The sequence below is a fragment of the Ovis canadensis genome, chromosome 4 (assembly GCF_042477335.2).
Source record: "Ovis canadensis isolate MfBH-ARS-UI-01 breed Bighorn chromosome 4, ARS-UI_OviCan_v2, whole genome shotgun sequence".
NCBI classification, from domain to species: domain Eukaryota; kingdom Metazoa; phylum Chordata; class Mammalia; order Artiodactyla; family Bovidae; genus Ovis; species Ovis canadensis.
Window position 1 is genome coordinate 127,180,029 of NC_091248.1, and position 18,415 is coordinate 127,198,443.

Below are 18,415 nucleotides of genomic sequence, written 5' to 3' on the forward strand. Positions count from 1 at the left end.
ATCGTGGCTCCTAGGCACCCCTTCCATCCTGCAGCAGTCCCCTTGGGCCTCCGGCTTTCCACTGACCCGGACCCTCCCTTCCTTGTCCCCCAGCACTGCGTTTGGAGCTGCCAGCCCGGCTGTTACTGCCCCCCAGGCCAGGTGCTGAGTGCCGATGGCACCGTCTGCGTGCAGCCTGGTCACTGCAGCTGCCTGGACCTGCTGACTGGGGAGCGGCACCGTCCAGGCGCCCAGCTGGCCAAGCCTGACGGCTGCAACTACTGGTGAGGGCCGGTGGGGGCGGGGGCGGCGTGCGGGCAGGATGCCATGGGTGAGGGCAGGGCTAGTCCACTCCGTGTCTCACACACCTGAGCTCTCCCAGTCTCAACTGATGCAAGCTAGGCTCCCACAAGCCCTGAGAAGATGCAGCAGGTACCCTAATCCCTGGTCCGACAGGTGAGGAAACTGAGGCAGCCAGCTCCGGGGACCTGGGAGATTTTGAAGAGCTGGGCTTGTGCTTTGAGGGGGCGGGGGGTGGCGGTGTGGTGTTTCCTCCCACTGTCTGACCTCCTTCAGCTGCAGATGACCTGCGGTCACTTCCCCATAGGGCCGAGTCCGCAGGACACCTGAGTGTGCCTGGAGTGGGTCAGGGAGCAGGGGCTGGAGGTGCTGAGAGTAGGGAGGGGGACTGAGACCTCAGAGGCTGGAGGTGGGGGAGAGGGGAAGGGGAGGCAGACAGGGAGGGGCGTGTGTGGAGGGCACGATGAGAGTGAGCTGCCCTCTTTCTCTGTGCCTGCATGCCCCGCCCAGCACCTGCTCCGAGGGCCGGCTTACCTGCACAGACCTGCCTTGCCCAGGTACGTACCCTGCTCAGAGCGAGGTGAGAAAAAGCAGTGTCCTGGGGCGCAGGGAGGGCTGGGACCGGGGGAGGGATGGCTGCACCCCAGGGCTCACCATTTACCCCCACAGTGCCTGGTGCCTGGTGCCCGTGGTCGGAGTGGACGGCGTGCTCCCAGCCCTGCCGGGGCCAGATTAGGACCCGCTCCAGGGCCTGCAGCTGCCCGGCTCCACAGCATGGCGGGGCCCCGTGCCCCGGGGAGGCAGGGGAGGCGGGGGCCCAGCATCAGAGGGAGACCTGCACCAGCCCCACCGAGTGCCCAGGTGAGACGCCCCACCAGGCGGCTCCAATCCCAGTGGGCTGGGACCTCTTGGGCCTCCCAAGGCAAAGGGATGCTTTTGTATTTCTGCCGCAGTGGATGGAGCCTGGAGCCCGTGGGGACCATGGTCTGCCTGTGACGTGTGCCTGGGGCAGTCCCATCGCAGCCGAGTGTGTAGCTGGCCCCCCACCTCTGAGGGAGGCCGGCCCTGCCCTGGGGGCCACAGGCAGAGTCGCCCCTGTCAGGGCAATTCCACTCAGTGCACGGGTGAGGACTTCTGTGGAGATGGCGGGTGGTGATGGTGGCTTGTAAGGCTAGGGAGATGCTACCTCTGACCTTTCACCCCTGCATCTGATGCCTCCCCCCCCCCCCCAGCCACCGCATACACACATGCATGCCACTTTCTTTAAGGGAGAGCCCTTAGGGCACCCACCCCATGGAACTGGGCAAGTGAAGGTCCTAGCAGGTGGTGGGCATGGAGGGAGGGCTGGTCACCCAACTCTTGGGACGTCCCCACCCCAGGGTGGACCCCCCAAACCCACCCTCTCTGCTTCCCTCCTGCTGCAGACTGTACGGGTGGCCAGGATCTTCTCCCCTGTGGGCAGCCCTGCCCCCGCTCCTGTGAGGACCTGTCCCCTGGGGTTGAGTGCCAGCCAGACTCGACAGGCTGCCAGCAGCCCAGCTGTGGGTGCCCCCCTGGCCAGCTGTCCCAGGACGGCCTTTGCGTGCCCCCCACCCAGTGCCGCTGCCAGTACCAGCCTGGAGCCATAGGTCGGTGCCTCCCCCAACCTGCCCCCTAGCACAGCAGTGCCCTCCTGCCTGGCCCCTGCCACTTTGCCCATGGGGGCCAGCATGGGCAACTCCCACATTCCAGGGCTGGTACCCGTTGGGGCTTCTGTGTCCTCCGCCTGCCAAGACCCAGGTCCCCGTGGGTGGAGACAGCGGGGTAGAGCCCTGAGCAGCGTTGGTGATTGGCTGAGCCATCTGAAGCACCTGCCTCCCCTCCTGTGCCCTCAGGGATCCCTGAGAACCAGAGCCGCTCAGTGGGGTCTGGGCTCAGCTCCTGGGAGAGCCTGGAGCCCGGCGAGGTGGTGACGGGGCCGTGTGACAACTGGTGAGCCAAGAGCACCAGGGAGGCTTGGGCTGCCAGCCGGGCAGGAGGGCCCTGTCTTCTAACTGCCCACTCTTGTCCCCAGCACCTGCGTGGCGGGCATCCTTCAGTGCCAGGAGGTGCCCGCCTGCTCAGGGCCGGGGCTGTGGGGCTCCTGGGGCCCCTGGGAGGACTGCAGCGTCTCCTGTGGTGGAGGGGAGCAGCTGCGCTCCCGCCGCTGCCCGCGGCCCCCCTGCCCGGGGCCTGCCCGCCAGAGCCGCACCTGCCGCACCCAAGTCTGCAGAGGTGAGCCCCGGCCCAGGCTCTGTCACTCCTGATCCCCATCCTGGCCTTTGACCCTGACTCACAGGTTGCCTTCTGACCTCTCCCACCCCATCGCCACATGCCACCCCTCACCCAGGCCAGTGGTGGGCAAACAGAGGAGGAAGCAGGCGGATGTGGGGGGCAGGGGAGACTGTAGGAGTGGGCGTGACCCAGGGCCCGGCCCAGGGAGGGTGTGGTCTGCATGACTCTGGGGGGACACTGGAGGGGATGGGCACTGGGGTGAGCGGAGGTGGGCACAGGAGGCTGTGAGAGCAGCGTGGCACAGGTGCTCACTTGGGGTCCCCTTCAGAGGCAGGCTGCCCGGCCGGGCGTCTGTACCGCGAGTGCCAGCCCAGCGAAGGGTGCCCCTTCTCCTGCGCCCACGTCACCGGGCAGGTGGGCTGCTTCTCTGCTGGCTGCGAGGAGGGCTGTCACTGCCCCGAGGGCACCTTCCTGCACCGCTCAGCCTGTGTCCAGGTTAGGACTCCCCCTGCCAGAAGCCCAGGGCCCTCCCCTTCCCCGTCAGCTCTCACCTCTGAAGACCCCATGGCCTCTGGACAGCCTCTAAGTGTCCTGATTTAGAGCTGGTGACCCTGAGCCCCCGGGCAGGGGAAGGGACACACCAAGTCAGGGGACAGTTCCCAGCAGAGCTAGACTCAAACGCAGGTGTCCCCGTTTCTGGCTAAGGCCCTTTCCGCCTCCCTCGCTCCCCTCTCATGGGTCCCATCCTGTAAATGGCCTCTGTTGACCCTGCCGCGTCCTGGCTAAGTGCCCTGATTGGGAAGGTGCCTGGCCAGCTCCGGTCAAGCCATAGCCTTCCATTGCTCATGGTCAGCTCCCTGACGCAGATACACAGTCCCACTTGCTATTGGAAATGCAGTCTTAGGGCCCAGAGCTGTCCAGAGCATCCTTCCCACCCGTCTCCTCCCCACCCCACTTCTGAGGATGTCCGTGGGGGTGGGGGTGGGGCAGGACTGGCCCCTGGCAGGTGGCTCCAGCCCGTGTCCCTGCACTTTCTCCCCCATCCTAGGAGTGCCCCTGTGTGCTCACCGCCTCGTGGCTGCAGGGGTTACGAGTTGCTGGCGCTGACCCAGGGGCTCACCTATCTGTTCTGGGAGAGAACGGTCAGCTTCTTGGGCCTGGCGATGAGTTGGGCTCGGGTCAGAGCCTCCGTATAGGCTGTCAGAACTGGTGAGGGTGTGAGAGATTTGAGGTGGGGGGAATTTGTGGGGGATGATGAGAGTGTAGAGGATTTGGGGGGGATTTGCGGGTTAGGGGGTGAGAGGATGTGTCGAGGGGCCCTGGGTGGCCCTGCACCCCCCAGCCCTGGCCGCTTGACCCTGGGCTCACCCTAGCTCTGTCTCTTTGCCCTTGGGGGCTGATGTGTCTGCCAGCACCCCTTTCTCCTGGGGTCCGAGCTGCTGGCCCCTCATCCTCACACCCTCTCCCCAGCACCTGTGCACACGGGAAGCTATCCTGCTCCGTGGGGGCCTGCTCCAAGGCTGCTGGGGGCTTCGGCCCCTGGGGTTCGTGGGGCCCCTGCTCCCGCTCCTGTGGTGGGCTGGGCACCCGCACCCGCAGCCGCCAGTGTGTGCTCCCCACGCCCGCTCCTGGTGGCCAGGGCTGCCGCGGGCCCCGCTGGGACCTCGAGCACTGCCCCAGCCCAGAGTGCCCAGGTAAGGGAAGTGGGGTGGGGTGGGAGGCGTCTGGCTGGCACTTTGTCCTTTCCTGTCTGTCCATCCCTGTCCCCACTCTGGGTCTAGCTCAGCGTTTCTCTTCTATTCAGACACATTCAACCAAATTTCTGGAACTCTTGCCGAATGTGTGTTGGGGGTTGGGTGGGGGAGTGAGGACCCTGACCTTGGAGTCCAGGAGCTCAGATAACCCATTTTGGCATGGGGGGTGTGCCCTGTAGGAGAGTGCGTGTGCTCGGGAAAATGGGGGAGGTTGAGAATTCTCCTAGGGGTATGGTCTAGGAGGGCTTTCTGGAGGAGGTGGCATCTGAGGGGGTCTGAGGGATGGAGAGGACTCAGACGAGCGTTGGAGGAAGGGATGCCAGGAATCAGGCGTGGCCTGAGCGAAGGCCTTGCTACCGTGAGCAGGTGCTGTACTTGGGGCCTGGGGTGTCTGGGCTGAACCAGAGAGCGACAGGTTTGACCACCGGCCCTGGGGCTTGGGCCTCGTGCACTTCTGTCTGGGAAACACTTCTGAGCAGGTTTCCTTTGGCACAGGGGCTGCAGGGTCCACAGTGGAGCCAGCGACAGGCCTTCCAGGTATCAGACTCCCCAGGTTCCCACCCCGATTCCCTGCACCCCTCCCTCTGGGAAGAGCAAGCCCCGGGCCTCCTCCCTCCCTAGCCCTGCTTCGAGCCCAGGAGCCCAGGGCTGACTCCCCGGGGGTCTCCTCTCCCCACCCAAGGCGGCTGGGGCCTGTGGTCCCCGTGGTCCCCTTGCTCCGGCACCTGCACAGATCCGGCTCACCCTGCTTGGCGCAGCCGCAGCCGCCTCTGCCTGGCGAACTGCACCGGGGGTACCGCTTCCCAGGAGCGCCCCTGCAACCTGCCTTCCTGCACAGGTGCACCTTCCGGTCCTGACCTCTGACCCTGCCCTGGATTTGGACCCTGAGCCTCCCCTCTAACGTGTCATTCTAACCGCAGCCAACATCCAGCCCCAAGCCCCACATCTAGTACTCCTTGTGCAAATATGGAGTTCTCAACCTGACCCTGGGCCTTCTTTGTGAACCCCAACAGCTGTTGGGGAGCCCTGCCACCTTCCACCCATCCTCACTTATGTGGGTACCAAACACTCCCCCCAACAAAGGTCCCATCCAAATCCCTCAGCCACCCTGGGAGTCTGGGACTACTGTCTCCCCGCCCTGCGCCACTGTTGCCCCCAGAGTGGGGAACTGAGGCCCAGCTGCCAAAGCCACACGACAGTCAGAGTCAGATCTGAAAGAGGGGAAGGATGGGGCATAGCCAGCCCTGGCCGAGGAGGTTGGCACTTGAGCTGGGGCGGGGAGGGTGGGGGTCAGGGGGCTGGCTGCAGCTCAGCAGCGTCCTGTGCCCCCTGCAGAGCTGCCCCTGTGCCTGGGCCCTGGCTGTGTAGCTGGGAACTGTTCCTGGACTGCCTGGGCCCCGTGGGAGCCGTGCTCCCGCAGCTGTGGGGTGGGCCAGCAGCGCCGCCTGCGGGCCTACCGCCCCCCAGGGCCCGGTGGACACTGGTGCCCCAACATGCTTACAGCCTACCAGGAACGCCGCTTCTGCAACCTGCGAGCTTGCCCAGGTGCGGTGGGCGGTGAGCGCCTGGCGGGTCTGCCCTTCCTTAGCATCAGGGCCCCACCCCGCCCTGGTCCCTTCCATCTCCAGCATGGGACCTCGCCCCAGGCTCGGGGAACACGTGGGGGTCCCTGCCTGAGCCAGACCCCTGTGCGGCCCTTCTCTGACCCATTCAGTGCCCGGAGGCTGGTCACGCTGGAGCCCCTGGTCCTGGTGTGACCGGAGCTGTGGAGGAGGCCGGTCCTTGAGGAGCCGCAGCTGCTCGAGCCCCCCACCCAAGAACGGCGGCGCTACCTGTGTTGGGGAGAGCCACCACGCCCGGCTCTGCAATCCTGCGCCCTGTGGTACGGCAGCGGTGATAGCCCTCCTGCCCTTGCTCCCTGCGAAGCTCTCCCCACCCCCTCCTCTAATTTCACCCCCCACGTCACTGTGCAGTGTGGATGGGAGGCAGGCTGCTACCTCATCGGCCAGTGAAGGAAACCAAGCCCTGCAAGGGCAGATGGTGGTGGGGCCTGGGCTTTGGGCAAGGACTCCCAGTGGCCAGGGCTGAGCCAATCCGCCCCCACTGCCCACCCCCACCTGCCCCATGGTGGCAGGACTAGAACTCATCCTCTCAGCTGTGACTCCCCCTGCTTCAGTTCCTGGAACCACCTGGTCAAGAGTTTCAGGGGGTTTGAGGATAACAGTCTTGAGATACCTGGTGCCTGGGAGGTCCACTGAGCCAGCCAGGTTGTCATCCCCGCCACCCACTCCGAGCTCCAGCTCCTTCTGAAGTTGGTTCTTCCAAGCTCACTGACCCTATGGACCCTGCACTCTAAGGCCCACCACCTCTATTAGGATGACCCCCCACACTGATGACCACCCCCATCCCTTCCATCCTTCTCTGGATGAACACAAAGGAGCCACATAGGTGAGAATGCTGGCTTCTCACATAGGTGAGAATGGGTGCGTCTGCACCCATTCAGTCCATCTCAGCAAACACTTCTCAGGAGCAGGCTAGGTGCTGGGCACTCACAGTGAGAGGAGCTGACTGCCACTCAGAGTGTCCCCAGGACCCCAGGGTCTCCCCAGGACCCCAGGTTTCCTGGGGAGCCTGGGGGAGGGACGGGTCATAACAGCTTCATGGAGGTCAGGGTGGCCCCCAGGGGGCAGGGGGAGGGTTCCCGAGTCCCAGGGCTCAGGGCCTCCTGACTCTGGTCTTCCCATCTGCCCAGAGGAGGGCTGCCCTGCAGGCATGGAGGTGGTCAGCTGTGCCAACCGCTGCCCCCGCCGCTGCTCAGACCTCCAGGAGGGGATCATGTGTCAGGAGGACCACGCCTGCCAGCAGGGCTGCCACTGTCCCGAGGGTAGGTGCTCCCTTAGGGCACGGCAGGGTGGCTCAGCGGGAAGGCAGAGGGGAGCCCTGGGGCGTGGGCATCAGCTCTGGAGGGCCATCTCCCCGCAGGGTCCCTGGAGCAGGATGGTGGGTGTGTGCCCCTCGAGCACTGCGAGTGCACGGATGCCCAGGGCCACAGCTGGGCCCCGGGGAGCCAGCACCAGGAGGCCTGCAACAACTGCACGTGCCGGGCGGGGCAGCTCTCCTGCACGGCCCAGCCCTGCCCGCCTCCTGCCCACTGCGCCTGGAGCCGCTGGTCAGCCTGGAGTCCCTGCAGCCGCTCGTGTGGGCCTGCAGGGCAGCAGAGCCGCTTCCGGTACGGGGCAGTGCCAGGCCTGTGTCACCTCACTCCACCGGGGCCTCCTGCAGCCTGGACAGGGCCTCCTGGACTGCTGGGGTTCCTGGATCCTGTCCCTGCCAGTGACTTTGTGCCCACCCCATGACCGGGCCTTGGCTTTGGTCCCTGGTCATCCTTGCCTTTCCTTAGCCACCTCCACACCCACCCTGGGCTTCCCCAGGGGCGGTGGGAGGCGTGATGAAGGGCCTGGGACCATCTCTCACCTTCTCCGCCCCGGGGCTCCACCCAGGTCTTCCACATCGGGCTCGTGGGCCCCGGAGTGTCGGGAGGAGCAGTCCCAGAGCCAGCCCTGCCCTCAGCCCCCGTGCCCGCCCCTGTGCCTGCAGGGCACCCGCCCCCACTCCCTGGGGGACAGCTGGCTGCAGGATGGATGCCAGCAGTGGTAAGCTCTGGGGCAGGGGCGGGGGGCAGACAGGGGGAGGGTGCCATCCTGCTGGGCAGCAGCGTCCCTGAGTCTGGGCTCCTCCTTCAGCTCCTGCACCCCGGAGGGCATCATATGCGAAGACGCTGAGTGTGCAGGTCTGGGGGGTCATTCCCAAACCCCGCCGCCCTACTAGCCTTCCACCTCGCCCTCTGTCTATCAGCTCTGTCTGTGTTTCTCTCCCGCCCACTGCCGGCCCCTGTGTGTTGAGGGTCCCGTCCAACCCTCTCCCTCTTTGCTCTTCTGATTTCACTAACTTCCCTGCTGCCTCCTGCAGGGCTGGGGGCCTGGACGCCATGGTCCCCCTGGGCTGACTGCCCTGTCTCCTGTGGAGGCGGAAACCAGGTCCGCACCCGGGTCTGCGTGGCCTCGGCCCCTCCCCGAGGGGGCTCCCCCTGCCTGGGCCCCGATGCCCAGAGCCAGCGCTGTGGGCTGTGGCCTTGCCCGGCGCTGCCAGATGCCTGCTCCTGGGGCCCCTGGGGGCCCTGCTCCCGCAGCTGCGGCCTGGGCCTGGCCTCCCGCAATGCGTCCTGCCCCTGCCCGCTGGCCGAGGCTGACCCTGCCTGCAACAGTACCTCCCTGCGCCTGGACACCCAGGCCTGCTACACAGGGCCCTGCCTGGGTGAGTGTGCGTCAGAAGCGAAGCCCCCTTCTCTGTCTCCTACCTGCGCAAGATCCAGAGAATGTTTATTATTATAACCAACTTCCAGATTATCTCCCCAAAACATACGTCTATTTCCTCCCAAGGGATTCCCAGGTGGCTCAGTGGTAAAGAATCTGCCTGCCAGTTCAGGAGCCACAGGGGACCTGGGTTTGATCCCTGGATTGGGAAGATCCCCTGGAGGAGGGCATGGCAACCTACTCCAGGATTCTTGCCTGGAGAATCCCATGGACAGATGAGCCTGGCAGGCTGCAGTCCGTGGGGTCACAAAGAATCAGACACGACTGAGTGACCGAGCATGCACGCACCTCTTCTCAAGACTTTTTTCAGTTTTTTCCCTCTTCCCACCATCAGTCCTTTAGAGCCCTGTGGCATGTGACCCTCACTGCTGGGTGGCAGGGAAGCCCACCAGCTAGACCTTTAGGAATTCTTGGCTTCCTTTGGCCCTTTGCCTGTTCAGGGTGTTGGCTGGGGCTGGGATGAAAGAGGAGGGCAGGTGGGGGAGAGGCTGGGGAGCTCAGAGAGGCCCCTGGCTGAGCCCTGGCCCTGCTTGGTCCCTAGAGGAGTGTGTGTGGAGCAGCTGGAGTGGCTGGACGCGGTGCTCATGCGAGGTGCTGGTCCAGCAGCGCTACCGACACCAGCGACCTGCACCCAGGGGGGCCGGGGCCGGGGCGGGCCCCCCCTGCACTCGACTGGACGGCCACTTCCGGCCTTGCCTCATCGGAAACTGCTCTGGTGAGGCCCCGGGAGCCAGGAGCCGGGGAGACGAACCCTGGCAGGGGCCTCCCGGGATCCCCAGGGGGCACCGCCAGTTCCTCTTAGAGTGATACTCAGGGTGCCCAGGTCCTCAGAGGGGTTGCCCCTGGCTGCACAGACCCCGCCCTTGGCTGGGACCCTGCTCCAGCTGCTCCCTGCCTCACCCTTGGGTGCTCGCCCCCACCCCGCCCCACAAGCCTTCACCGCGGTTTTCCCACTTTGCAGCCACAGGCCCAGCTGTGACTGTGTGTGTGTCTTTTCTGTAGTTGCAGTGAGTGGGGGCTACTTTCTAGTTGCGGTGCTTGGTCTTCTCATTGCGGTGTCTTCTCGTTGCAGAGCACATGCTCTAGGGCGTGTGGGCTTCAGCAGTTGCAGCACATGAGCTCTGTAGTTGTAGCTCTTGGTCTCTAGCGCACAGGCTCAGTAGTTGTAGCGTACGGGCTTAGTTGCTCCTTGGCACATGGGAGCTTCCCAGACCAGGGATTGAACCCGTGTCTCCTGCATTGGTGGGTGGATTCTCTACCACTGAGCCACCAGGAAAGCCCCCCAGCTGTGGCCTTGTGTCCACTGGTAACTGCCCCAGGCATGGTGGGTCTTTGCCCACTTCTTATTCCAGCTGCCCTCCGTCTCCACCCCTCTGCCTCCCACCTGCCAATCCCGGGAGCTACCTGCCAGGGCCTGAACCTCCTGCGGCTTGCTGGCTCTCCTGGGTCTAAACAGTTGGAGGTGCCTACAGGAACTGAGTGGGCATGGATGGGGCAACACTGGTCTGTCCTTAACTACCGTAGGGGGGCAGTATCTTGCACTCTTACCAGGTGACTTCAAGGGGAGGTGATAGGACCACACACTGTGCCCTCTGGGTTCGGGGGCAGACGGTGTCTCTGGGCTGCACCCTGCACCAGCCTGCCTGCCTGCCTGCCTCCCCCTGCAGAGGACAGCTGCGCACCTCCCTTCGAGTTCCAGGCCTGCGGCTCCCCCTGCACTGGACTCTGTGCCACATACCTGAGCCCTCGGCTCTGCCAAGACCTGCCGCCCTGCCAGCCTGGCTGTTACTGCCCCGAGGTGAGGTGTGGAGCCAGGGGAGATGCCCCAGGAGGAGGGGTCTCCTGTCCATTCTCCCGCACCTCCTCCCCTCCCCTCCGAACCTCTCATCCGGATAGCACTGCACGTTCTGCCAGGCAGCCGTTTGCCCACACCACTGACTTGGCAGCACGCACGGCACCTGCTGGGGACCAGGCATGGGTGGGCATTAGGGTGACGACGAGATGACTGCCACAGGGCCCTGTCCCCTGTCCCCTTCTGCACAGGGGCTACTGGAGCAGGCTGGAGGCTGCGTACCCCCAGAACAGTGTAATTGCCAGCACGTCTCAGGCGAAGGAGCTGGGGTGACCTTGGCCCCCGGGGACCGCCTGCAGCTGGGCTGCAAAGAGTGGTGAGCATTGAGGGTGAGGGAGGTGGCACCAGAGGCCTAGGACCAAGGACTGGACCAGGGAGGAGGAGGGGTTCCGCAGGGCAGCCTGACCCCTGCAGAGAAGGCCAAGCAAAGCCCCAAGGTCCCAGCCTCCCCCTGCTCCAAATGAGCCCAGAGCCCAAGTTACCCCTACATGAGCCCCACACCCACCAACCCACCATTCTGGGCTGGGTCCTGCCTCCCGGAGCCCACCCTGACCAGCCCCTCCCACAGTGAATGCCAGCACGGGGAGCTGCAGTGCACCAGCCAAGGCTGTCAAGGTAACTGGACCGAGGAGACCAGCTGTCCCTCTTTTTCCAGGACTCGGGTAGGGGGCTGGATTTATGCCCAGGACTTGGGTGGGGGTGGTTTTTTGCCCAGGACTGGGTGGGAGTGGGACTTGGAACTTTCATTTCCAGGACTGGGACAGTCCCAGACAAACCAGGATGGTTGGTCCCCCTACTCAGGCTCTCCTGTTTCCAGAACTTTCTGGTCACAACATGAGCCTCTTGTTTCCCATCCACTGTGGTCTCGTGGTCTGGTGGGGGGAGTCCCTGGGAAGGACGCTCACATGCTGCCCTTCCTAGGTCTTCTGCCTCTGAGCGGCTGGTCTGAGTGGTCACCCTGTGGGCCCTGCCTGCCCCTCGGCCTGCTGGCCCCTGCCTCCAGGACTGCCCTAGAAGAGCGCTGGCCCCAGGACACAGCTGGCCTGTCCCCCACCTCAGCCCCCATGCTGGCTTCAGAGCAGCACCGCCACCGACTCTGTTTGGACCCTGAGACGGGGAGGCCGTGGGCCGGGGACCCAGACCTCTGTACTGTGCCACTCAGCCAACAACGCCTCTGTCCAGACCCTGGAGCCTGCCAAGGTGATGGGGGCGAGGGCCACGTGGGGCGGGGGCCTGGCCACGTGGGGCGGGGCCTGGCCGGTGGGGCTGGGAGTGGGCGGGGCCTGTTAAAGGGGCGGGGTCTGGCGGGTAGGTCTGGGCTCCGCTCTTCATGTCTGTTCCAGGGCCCTTAGCTGGTCGGCTCATTGTCCTGCTAGACTCCAGGGTCTGCTGGATTTGAGGTTGGGAGGGGGCAGCAGCAGCTGGAAGAGGAGGAAGGGGGCTCAGGGCTGCAGAGGGAGCCAGGAGGCAGGGGGTGGGCCTGGGCACTGACTCCTGTTTTCTCTCCCCAGACTTATGTCAGTGGGGTCCCTGGAGGGCCTGGAGCCCCTGCCAGGTGCCCTGCAGTGGGGGATTCCGGCTGCGCTGGAGAGAGGACAGGAGCCCCCCTGGAGGAGGCTGCTGGGGGCCATGGGCTCAGACTGAGAGCTGTAACATGGGGCCTTGCCCAGGTAATGGCTCCAGCATTGAAGGAGGGGCCAGGGATGTGGCCTCTGGGGTTGGGTGGGGGCTGCTGCCTCAGCCCCTGGAGGTGCCCATGGAAGGCTGGGGACTCAAGAACACCCCAGGTCAGACTCCGACCTTCTGGTCTGCAGGAGAGAGCTGCGAGGCCCAGGACACCGTGCCCACCCCTGACTGTGCCAACCAGTGCCCAAGAAGCTGTATCGACCTCTGGGACCGTGTGGAGTGTCTGCAGGGACCATGTCGCCCAGGTGGCCAGGCCATGCCCACCGCCCGGCCCAGGGACTGTGGGGAACCCCACTGCCTCCTGAGAGTCAAGATGTGACCAAGAGCTTGTGACCTGGGGCAGGCGGACGGCTGGGTCATGAGTTACAGGGCAGCAGAGTGGATCCCTGGGTCACTTTTGGTGACCAGCTGGGGGTCCTGCCTGAATGAGCCTTGGTCAAGACGGGCCGTGTCCTAGGGGTGCTCTGGGGTAGCCTAGAGAGGCCTGATCCTGCAGGAGGGGCGGGAGGAAGGGCACACCAGGGCTGCCCCAGGCCCTGGAATCCCTCTTGCTGAGAGAGGGCTCCCTGTGTGCGCCTGCTACATCCTGCTTGTCCCCCCACCCCCTCTCCCAGGCTGCCGCTGTCCCCCTGGCCAACTGGTACAGGATGGGCGCTGTGTGCCTGTGTCTTCTTGCCGCTGTGGCCTCCCCAGCCCCAACGCTTCCTGGGCACTGGCCCCGGCCGAGGTGGTGTGGCTGGACTGCAGAAACTGGTATGACTGCCCTCCAATGGCCACATGGGGACGGGGAGCTTTGGGTGGGAGGCTAGGGCCAGCTCAAGGTTATGGGGCATTGTTGGGGAGCAAAGACTGTTCACCCTGACTCTCAGGGCTCTGAGCCCTTTCTGCACACCCCTGCCCCCAGCACCTGTGTCAACGGGTCCCTGGCGTGCTCCTCCCACGAGTGTCCAACCCTTGGGCCTTGGTCAGCCTGGAGCAACTGCTCTGCTCCCTGTGGTGGGGGCACCACCGAACGACATCGGAGCTGCAAGGAGGGCCCCGGGCGGGCACTGTGCCAGGCCCAGGACACAGAGCAATGGCAGGACTGTAACCTGCAGCCCTGCCCTGGTGAGTGCTCAGGGTGGTGGGTGCCTGCCCAGCCTGGGGCCCATCCTGAGGACCCCCCTTGGACTCCATCTCACTCTCTGCTTCCCCTCCACCCCTAGAGTGCCCACCCGGCCAGGTGCTCAGTGCCTGCACTGTCTCGTGCCCACGCCTCTGTTCGCATCTGCAGCCTGGCACCCTCTGCGTGCAGGAACCCTGCCGGCCTGGCTGTGACTGTCCCAGAGGGCAGGTGGGTTCGGGCGCTGTGCCCTGACTCTCAAGTGGGGGACCAGGCTGGTGGGGGGGGCAGGAGTGGTGGTCACATGTAACTCGAACCTGCCCTGCCTCAGCTGCTGCACAACGGCACGTGTGTGCCCCCTGCTGAGTGCCCCTGCACCCAGCTCTCTCTGCCCTGGGGCCTCACCTTGACTCTTGAAGAGCAGCACCGAGAGCTGCCCCCAGGGACTCTGCTTACCCAGAACTGCACCCACTGGTGAGGGCTGGCAGTGTGGGTGGGGAGAGCGTGGGGGTGGGGTGCTGAGAATGGGGGTGGGGAGGAGGGCATGGCGGGCATCTGAAGAGAGCATTTGTCTTCCCAGCGTCTGCCAAGGTGGAGCCTTCAGCTGCTCCCTCACTGACTGTCAGGGTGAGATGCGGGCTGCCCAGGTTCCTGCTGGTCCCTTCAAAACCAAGGCCAGTCTCCCCTGATGAGGGGAGAGGGGCCTGTGCTACCCCCAGCCACCAAGCTGGGCCCCACTACTATATGGGAGAGTAGATAGGAGCAGAGAGGTGGGTTTGGAGACTGAGAGGCTGCTGGAGCCGAGTGGGCAGTGCTGGGGAGCGAGGAGGGACCTGGGATGTCCAGTGTGGGAGGATAGGGTGGAGGCTGGACCCAGGGCTGACCTGAGTGGTGGGATCGGTGGTCTTCCCTGGCAGAGTGCCCCCCTGGAGAAACCTGGCAGCAGGCGGCCCCCGGGGAGCTGGGGCCCTGTGAGCAGACGTGCCGGGAACCCAACGCCACAGAGACCCAGGGCAACTGCAGTGGGAGGCAGGCCCCGGGCTGTGTGTGCCAGCATGGGCACTTCCGCAGCCAGGAGGGCCCCTGTGTGCCCATGGACCTCTGCGAGTGCTGGCACCATGGGCGCCCCCACCCGGTGAGCCACCGTGGCCCTCGGTGCCCCCTGGCCCTTCCTGACCCAGAGCTCTGGGCCACTGGTTTGTCCCTGGCTCCTACCCCTGTACCCGGACCTGCAGCAGCAGGCAGCTTGGCCAGCGGCTGGCACACTCGGACCATCTCTGGCCCCCAGGGGCCCACCTCCCTCCCGAAACCCTTGCTGCTGATGCTGGTCTCAGGCCACTGCCCTCGCCAGGCCCTTGGGTGGGCTCGGGGTGGGGGGCCGGGTAACAGAAAAGTCTGTGGTAGGGAGGGGAGTGTGGAGAGCAAGTTCTCCCTCCCCTCCCCAGCCGGGATCCGAGTGGCAGGAGGCCTGTGAGAGCTGCCGCTGCATCAGCGGGGAGAGTGTCTGCACCCAGCACTGCCCCCCGCTCACCTGTGCCCAGGTACCCACCTGAGCCCCGCGGCCCTGGGCTCCTTCCTGGGACCCTCCCTGAAGGGTGGTCTCAGGGCCTCAAGCAGGCAGTGTGGGCTGCTGGGCCTTCCTCCTGAGCAGACTGGAGTGCCCCCTCTGTCTGCAGGGCGAGATGGCCGTGCAGGAGCCTGGAAGCTGCTGTCCCACTTGCCGCCAGGAGGCTCCGGGTATGCTGGGACAGGGGTCGCCTCCTGCCTTCTCTGGGCCCTTCTCCCACCCCCACCCCCTGCCCTGGGGAGGCCGCCTTCCCCCGTCCTGCCCACCATGCAGATTAGCAGAGTGAAGACCCCCCGGCACTGCGTCACAATACCAGGCCACCTCCACCCAGCCTGCCCTGCTTGGGTCCACGCTCTGTTGCCTCATGAAGTCCCCTCATGATGGTCTGCTCCCTGCCCTGCCCCTCCCCTACAGAAGAGCAGCCCATCTCCTGCCGGCACCTCACGGAGCTTCGCAACCTCACCAAGGGCGCCTGCTACCTAGAGCAGGTGGAAGTGAACTACTGCAGCGGGCACTGCCCATCCAGCACCAACGTCCTGCCTGAGGTGAGCACAGGGTGGGGGGCCTGCCGGCTCAGGGAGGCAGCTCAACTGGCAGACCCCCAGGGCCTGCGGCTGCAAGCCCAGAACCTAGGCAGAGCCCAGGGGATACGAGCGACAGAGTCATCTCCCAGGCCTACAGCTGATCAGAGCCAGGTGGCCCGGTGACCTCAGTGGGGCTTGGGCTTTGGAGCCTGCTGCCTGCCTCCTGCCCCTCCTGGGGCTTTTGTCTTGCTCCTCCCTACTGTGGCCCCGCACAGCCCCTGGCACCTACTTCTCGGCCCACTGTACCCCTCAAGACAGGCCAGCCAGGACAACAGAGAAGGGCAGGGAGGCGCTGAGTTAACCCCTGATACAGTGAGCAAAGGCTGAAGGGCAGATTTTATCCATGGTAGTCTTGTCCTGGACATTGCCCAGAAGACTGAGACAGAGCTCCGCTCCGCGCTCACCCTCCTGGTGCTGACCTCCTCAGGAGCCCTGTGTCACCCTGACTTCCCCAGCCCTGAGCCTGGAGAGCTGTGGCTCCAACCTGGCCAGCATCCAGCCAGAGTGGAGCTCACTTGGCTCCTGGCCCTGCTTCAGCCTACCTGGCCAAAGTCACCTATGCCTGGAAGACAAAGGTGCTTTCCCACCTGGTCCTCAACCTGTGACCACTCTCCTGCTCCCTGGAGCACTCCTGAAACCTTCTGGAAATGCCTCTCAAATCACTTTAAAAAAAAAAAAAAAAAAAAAAAACCCAGAGTGGGGAGAGGACAGTTAATACTTTTTTTTTTTTTTCTGGGGAGGAAAAAGTAAGTGACAGTGGGATAGAATCAGACGAAGAATTTTTTTCTTTTGTAGATCTTTAACTTGGTATTGTGTGAATGTATGACCTACTTAAAAATAAAGTTAGGATAAAATTAAATCAAACGTTCAGTAGGACTCACAGAGTTACTGTATAATCATGAAGCAAGAGTGCCTGCTTTGGAGTGAGAACTCACTTTGCACTTAGGGATTGGACTGTGCAGTTGAGGACTTCATTATTTGTAGGTTCAGAAATTACTGCTCTGCCTCTTCAACTAGACTTAGAAGTAGACCTGTGTCTTTTCCCCCGTGCTACCAGAATGCAGTGATGAACGCGTTAAAAAGCACTCGTTGTTGGATGCTCAGATGGGTGGGGCCTGGAATGGAGGAGGTGGGCTTCTTGGAGAACTGGGGGCTTGGTGGTGACACGCCCCCACCTGGCTTCCCTACTTGGCGAGGAGGTCTGGGAGCTGAGAGTTTGGGATCTGGTTCTTCCTGCACCCCGCCCTTCTTGGATAGGAAAGGCCAGGGAAGGCAGGTGGCTTGGGCAAACTCCTCTTTGCCCCTCTCCAGCTCAGCCACCCCCTCCCTCTCGCCCAGGAGCCGTACCTGCAGAGTCAGTGTGACTGCTGTAGCTACCGCCTAGACCCTGAGAACCCAGTGCGCATCCTGAACCTGCGCTGCCCCGGCGGCCGCACAGAGCTGGTGGTGCTGCCGGTCATTCACAGCTGCCAGTGCAGCGCCTGTCAGGGTGGGTGTTGGCGGGGCTCCCGGAGGGGCGGGGTTCTTGGTGGGCGGGGTCTTTGAGGGGCGGGGCCGAGGCTGAGGCCAGGGTCGGGGGTTACCTGAGGCCAGGAGCGGGCCAGGCCGGGCGAGTTACCCGACCGCTCTTCGCGGGAATTTCCTCCTCCGAGTTCTTCTGCTCTGCTCCATTCCCCTTCTTAGCATTCTTGTTGGTTTGTTCTCCAATCACACTTAAGCCCAGGTGTTCGGGGTCAGGCATATCAGGTTCGAATCCCAGCTCATCCGTTTCCTTCCTTGCTGAGCCTCCGTGACCTCGTCTTTACACCCGGGTCACGATCCTCACAGGCTTGTTGGGAGGAGTTGGTGAGAGGCTGTACGCGAAGTGCCAGGTTCTCTATAAACACGTGGTACACGTTAACCCGAGGCCACCACACAGCGTGGCGGGTGAGAAAGAGATGGAAGGGCGCTGACAACGCCTGGGGCAGAAGCTCACCGTGACCGAGGTCTTCCTCCTGGCGGTTCTCCCTTCCTCTCCTGCCAGTTTGCTCAGCACCCTCTCTCCAGCCCCATCCCTTCCCAGCCCGATTGCCCTGCCTTTTTTGACAGCGCCTCTCCCTTTTATTTGCCCTCCAGGAGGTGATTTCTCAGAGCGCTGACAGCTTCGCTGGATGAGGCCTGCACTGGCCGTCATGACCCCTCCTCCCATCCCCCCCCCCCCCCCCATCCCTGCTCTAGTTCAAATAAAGTGACATTGGCAGCAAGCTCGTGTAGAGTCTGCATCCCAGGATTCAGAGGGGAGGGGAGGTGGGCTGGGGAGTGCGGGGGTAGGAGGGTGGGTTCTGAGCCCTGGCCTGGACCTGCACAAGGACTGTCACCTGGAAAGCCTCTGTGAATCGCTCATGCTAGTGAACTTGGGCAAGTCACTTCCCATATCTGAGCCTCAGATTCCTCATCTTTAGCAGTTGGGATGTAAAGTCTTAAGATTTCTGGTACAAGACATCTCTAGGGTCCCAGGTCCCATCCCTCACCCCATCTGATAGCAGCTGCAGCTCTGGCAAGCATTCCCATGCAAGGTACATTCATCTCATGCTGAGGTCTGCTTCTCTTCCTCCTTCTGAAAAGTTTTACTGAGATATAATTTAGATCCTATCACCCATTTTGAGTTTACACTTCGATGACTTATGGAAAACACACAAAGTTTTATAAAAGTTGGCTTTTATAGAAAACACACACAAACATCACCACAGGCTAGTTTTAGAACATTTGCATCATTTCAAGCCAATTTATGATACATTCTTCCCACCTCCAGGCCCAGGTAATCAATCACTAAATTGTTTTATACCTTATTAGATGTGCCTTTGGGTCCATCTAGTCAAAGCTATGGTTTTTCCAGTGGTCGTGTATGGATGTGAGAGTTGGACTATAAAGAAAGCTAAGCGCTGAAGAATTGATGCTTTTGAACTGTGGTGTTGGAGAAGACTCT

General features: G+C 63.5%; 1 protein-coding gene across 1 annotated transcript in view; it reads left to right on the plus strand.

Moving 5' to 3' along the window:
* LOC138439608 (SCO-spondin) overlaps positions 1-17,693 on the plus strand; it is a 54,192-nt gene extending 36,499 nt beyond the window's left edge. The window contains exons 67-103 of the mRNA XM_070292393.1: positions 94-263; positions 790-836; positions 949-1,140; positions 1,233-1,403; positions 1,704-1,907; positions 2,154-2,250; positions 2,333-2,532; positions 2,861-3,027; positions 3,581-3,741; positions 4,003-4,226; positions 4,782-4,823; positions 4,969-5,124; positions 5,622-5,831; positions 6,001-6,168; positions 7,039-7,170; positions 7,269-7,515; positions 7,787-7,939; positions 8,030-8,076; positions 8,256-8,600; positions 9,201-9,374; positions 10,327-10,457; positions 10,703-10,827; positions 11,080-11,126; positions 11,433-11,711; positions 12,023-12,181; positions 12,326-12,442; positions 12,812-12,950; positions 13,102-13,304; positions 13,403-13,530; positions 13,631-13,773; positions 13,880-13,926; positions 14,217-14,434; positions 14,745-14,840; positions 14,976-15,036; positions 15,281-15,411; positions 16,789-16,939; positions 17,566-17,693. Coding sequence (XP_070148494.1) covers positions 94-263; positions 790-836; positions 949-1,140; positions 1,233-1,403; positions 1,704-1,907; positions 2,154-2,250; positions 2,333-2,532; positions 2,861-3,027; positions 3,581-3,741; positions 4,003-4,226; positions 4,782-4,823; positions 4,969-5,124; positions 5,622-5,831; positions 6,001-6,168; positions 7,039-7,170; positions 7,269-7,515; positions 7,787-7,939; positions 8,030-8,076; positions 8,256-8,600; positions 9,201-9,374; positions 10,327-10,457; positions 10,703-10,827; positions 11,080-11,126; positions 11,433-11,711; positions 12,023-12,181; positions 12,326-12,442; positions 12,812-12,950; positions 13,102-13,304; positions 13,403-13,530; positions 13,631-13,773; positions 13,880-13,926; positions 14,217-14,434; positions 14,745-14,840; positions 14,976-15,036; positions 15,281-15,411; positions 16,789-16,939; positions 17,566-17,588 — 5,505 coding nt within the window. The 3' untranslated portion in view covers positions 17,589-17,693. The remainder of the gene's footprint in view (positions 1-93; positions 264-789; positions 837-948; positions 1,141-1,232; positions 1,404-1,703; positions 1,908-2,153; positions 2,251-2,332; positions 2,533-2,860; positions 3,028-3,580; positions 3,742-4,002; positions 4,227-4,781; positions 4,824-4,968; positions 5,125-5,621; positions 5,832-6,000; positions 6,169-7,038; positions 7,171-7,268; positions 7,516-7,786; positions 7,940-8,029; positions 8,077-8,255; positions 8,601-9,200; positions 9,375-10,326; positions 10,458-10,702; positions 10,828-11,079; positions 11,127-11,432; positions 11,712-12,022; positions 12,182-12,325; positions 12,443-12,811; positions 12,951-13,101; positions 13,305-13,402; positions 13,531-13,630; positions 13,774-13,879; positions 13,927-14,216; positions 14,435-14,744; positions 14,841-14,975; positions 15,037-15,280; positions 15,412-16,788; positions 16,940-17,565) is intronic.
* The last annotated feature ends 722 nt before the right edge of the window (positions 17,694-18,415 follow it).